At 45.3% G+C, this 4,136-nt stretch overlaps 1 protein-coding gene across 1 annotated transcript; it reads right to left on the reverse strand.

Moving 5' to 3' along the window:
• Nucleotides 1-303: 303 nt before the first annotated feature.
• On the reverse strand, nt 304-1,890 carry LOC140108507 (P2Y purinoceptor 1-like). Its single transcript, XM_072131772.1, has one exon. The coding sequence runs from the start codon at nt 1,764-1,766 to the stop codon at nt 714-716; it is 1,053 nt and encodes a 350-aa protein (XP_071987873.1). The 5' UTR covers nt 1,767-1,890; the 3' UTR covers nt 304-713.
• Nucleotides 1,891-4,136: the final 2,246 nt, after the last annotated feature.

A 4,136-nucleotide genomic window follows, 5' to 3' on the forward strand; every position in this document is an offset into this window, starting at 1 on the left:
TGATATACGGACTCCTCAATCATGTGGACCATTCCAACATATTCATTCATTCAAACATTATATATACACCCTCCATTGTGTATATATTATATGTAGAACCCTCCACCCTATCCATGTGATATTTTGACCCCACAATTGTGTTCGGATGGTATGTAAACCCTTCTATTTTGTCTCCATAAGATTGATATGTGGAACCATAGGCTTTATTTATCATTAGGCTCCTTGGGACAGTTCTATGTCTATTTTTGCAGCTCCGCTGCCCATCAGATACATTAGAGTGGCTTTGGCCCTTTAATACATGTTCTTATGATCTACTTTCTGTCTGGGATTTTTTTTCCAAAAAGTGCCAAAAAAAACTCAAAATGCATAAAAAGACCCAGCACATAGACCAGCAGCGGACAGGAGTAAATATTAGATTTTTCATGGAACTTTTTGTCATTAATCTGGCTTTGCACAACGTTGCACAAGCTGTAGTTATATGTCTACACCAGATTAATGGAAATAGTCCTGTGAGACTTTATAGTAGGGAAAGGTCCCTAAAAACCTCATGGCAACTTATTTGAGACTTTTTTATGCCAAAAAACAGGAAAAACAATGATAAATAACCCTCATAATGTCCATGTGATATGTTGACCATTAATTAAGTGTCATATAATAATCCTATATGTTGTATCTGCAGCTAAGTCCCTGGATGAAGCTTCACACTGGTGTCATCACAGTTCTGCAGACATCTCTTCCTCCTTCACGTTCATTGCCATGACATTGATGTTTGGGAGGGAATGGTTTCTAGCCATGTAGACCAAAGTTGACCATATTCTCCTTTGCATCTTCTGAAACTTGGAGACACAATTTTCATTGGTGACTAAATAAAGCAGAGGGTTAATGGCACTGTTGGTGGCGGCCAGTCCACGGGTCACCTGGTAGGATACATAGACATTTTTTAGGCTTTGAGTGCAAGTTCCCCGCAGCTGCCAGACTCTGGCAACTAAATTGAGGTTGCGGAATATATAATATGGAAAGAAGCAGACAGCAAACAGCGTGAGGATAATGATGACCTGTTTGATGCTTCTGCTTTTGAGGCACTTATCCACATTCTTGTTCCGTGTAAGCACAGTAAGGACCCGGATGTAGCAAGTCATGATGATGAGGAACGGAATGAAGAAGCCAGTGATGGTGATCATCAAGGTGTACGGAGTGTAGGACTCCAGGTGCTCATTGATGGTGGAGTCATGGCAGTAAGTGTCATTCCTCATAGCATTGGTGTAAAAGAGGTTAGGTAAGATTTGAATAGCCACCAAGATCCACACTAGAAGACTGATGTAGACTGAAGGGCGCAGGTCCTGGAAACTGCCCATCATCCTCATGGGATGCACTATGCCCAGGTAGCGCTGCACACTGATGCAGGTCAGAAAGCCTATGCTGGCATACATGTTAATGTGGAACAGGAGGCGAGCCAGACGGCAGAACTTATAGCCAAACATCCAAACACCTTCACTTAGGTAATAGGACACAAAAAAAGGCAAAGTTCCCACATAGAGAAGGTCAGCGACCCCAAGATTCAGCACAAAAACATTCAATGACGTCCACTTCTTCCAGTGCATGCAAAGATTCCACAGACCAAAGCCATTGCCCAAGAGTCCAAGGAGGAAGACAAGAAGATAGACAGAGGACAAGTAATGGAAGGAGAAGGTCTTGTTGACTTTACATTCAGAGCTGGAGTTGAATTTACCTTGAGTTATCTCTGAATCAAAGAAGTCCTCTTCCATTGTGGAGCGCAGAGAGAGCTCAGACTACAGCCAGCATGAGGAGAAAGCTGGAGATGCTCTGAGATCTCAGTACAGAGAGTCTGCTGGAGTTCAAGATGCTGTCAGACCCCCCTCCTCCTCGCATTCTCTCCGGACTGTCTGATGGGGCCGCCACCCGTCTCTCCTTCTCTAATAGAAAGAGGATATAAAGCTAAGCAGCTCCTGCCATTGTGGGCTGGAGTCTACCATAGCTTTAACCTGTATTGTGTCCATGCCCACCTACTCATGGTTTACAGCACTGATGTTAGCATAAAGCCTTTCCTCTTTTCACCTGCATCTCGACACTTTGTGGGGCCCCTCTAATTCAAAGCTATTTCATGGGTTGCCTTATCGGTAATTCCACCACTGTTGGCTGCATAAAATCCAGTGTTACTACAGTAGTTATCAGAGGAACAGAGGACCCAACTCCTGACAGAAGCTACATGCTGGCTCACATTTATCAAAAACAAGACAATCCGCCGTAGGTGTACTTAGCCTGTGTAGGGTGTGCCAGATTCAGAAATTGTGGGGCGTGCAACACAATTCTGTCGGACGCTGCATGATCAATGTGTCGCACAGTCCGACTGTGCAACGCAACGCCCCTTTTAGTGCAGAAAATTGTGTCGGGTATAGTGCAGCCGCAAAACATATGTGGTGCTAACACTTCTTAAATACACGTGCAAGTAATTTGCATTAAAAAGAACGTGCAAAGACAGACATAAAACTGTCGCAGGGGCTTTAATAATTCTGGGTCGCTGTCTCTGATGTGCATCCTCAGGTCACTTCTAGTTCCTAGCTCTTTTCCCTAAGTACCCTTTTTTGGCTCAATGCTCCCAGAACCCATCTCCTGGCACACTGCTCTTGGCTCTCTTCTCATAGCACCTTGCTCCTAGAACCCTCCTTCTGGCTCCTTGCAATTAACACGTTTCTTCTATAACCCTGCTCCAAGCCACCTGCCCTGGCATCCTTCTGCTAGCACCCTGATCCTGGCATCCTTCTCCCACTACCCTTCTCTTAGTGCCCTGCTCCTGGCTCCTTGCTCTTGAAACCCCCTCCCAGTACCCTTCTACTTGCCCCCTGCTCCTGGTGTCCTTCTTCTAACACCATCCTCCTGACATCCTTCTTCTTGCACCTTGTGCCTAGCACATCTAACTTGCTAGTGACTTCTTGTTCATGGTATACTTTTTCCAGCACCCTTATTGTGTGAACCCATTTTCTTACCAACCTTGTCCTTGTTCCTTAATATTGACGACCTTTTGGCCAGTAATATGGACAATACTGAGGATGATGCAGTACAGCAAGTGGACCAGGAGCAGGTGGGAGGTGCTTTTTTTCCAGGCAGAGCATTGCCCAAAGTCCTCAAGGAGCCAGCGATCAGTCCCACATTGGACCACCGACTACCTGCCCACCCTCATGGTCTGATGGGCTTAGCAGGCATCTTGCAAGCTGCCTTGACCAGTTTACAGGTGGGGAACCATGCTGCGTATGAGATCCACATAGTGCCTGCAGAAAAGCCTCCGCAAGCAGAGGCTGCAGATTGGAAACTGGAGCATGAACACCAGCTACAGATGCTCCAGCTACAGTCTGTGTCTGTGGACAAAGGACTTTCCCCCCAAATTGATAGAGGTACAGTCATGGCCAAAAGTTTTGAGAATGATACAAATGTAAATTTTTGTAAAGTCTTCTGCATCAGGTTTTATAATGGTAATTTGCATATTCTCCAGAATGTTATAAAGAGGGATCAGCTTAACAGCAATTCATTGCCGGCGCTGATGCACCCCAATCCGATCGCGTGCGCCAAAATCCATGGGCAATTCAGCGTAAATCGGAAAAATTCAGGAAACCAGCCGTAAAACCGCGATTCGGACATTTAGTAAATGTGCCCCAATGTGTTACATGGGGCAGAGAACTCTGGGAAAAAGAAATGAACACCCTCGATCACATGTGCAGACCTGTAAGCCAATCAGCGACCGGCAGGCTTATGTGATGTCACAGCCCTATAAAAACAGGCAGCCATTTTCAAATCTCGGCACCTCACACTGCATGTGCTGTCTGTAGCGTCCAGCTGCTTGTACTGAACTGTTCTGTAGCGATGTCTGCTCGTATCCCAGGGTGTCCGTTTTGGGGGATCTGTATACCACAAATAGCAGTTCTTTTTTTTTGTTGTTAAAGTGAATAGGAAGAATTCTTTGTAAAATCCACATATTTTCTGTAGTAATTTCTGCTCCTTTTCTTGGGTGTCAATTCTTGTGCTTCTGTATACCCCAAATTTCAAGTTTTCTTTTGTAGATAAACGCAGCAAGTCGCTACTGTGGCCGTGAGTCAGCAGGGTTGCAGCAATGCGAGGATGGG

Source organism: Engystomops pustulosus, unplaced genomic scaffold, assembly GCF_040894005.1.
Source record: "Engystomops pustulosus unplaced genomic scaffold, aEngPut4.maternal MAT_SCAFFOLD_141, whole genome shotgun sequence".
NCBI classification, from domain to species: Eukaryota; Metazoa; Chordata; class Amphibia; order Anura; family Leptodactylidae; genus Engystomops; species Engystomops pustulosus.

What these genes read in the sequence shown, in the direction of transcription:
- LOC140108507 (XM_072131772.1), bottom strand. Translation starts at nt 1,766, where the DNA reads ATGGAAGAGGACTTCTTTGATTCAGAGATAACTCAAGGTAAATTCAAC.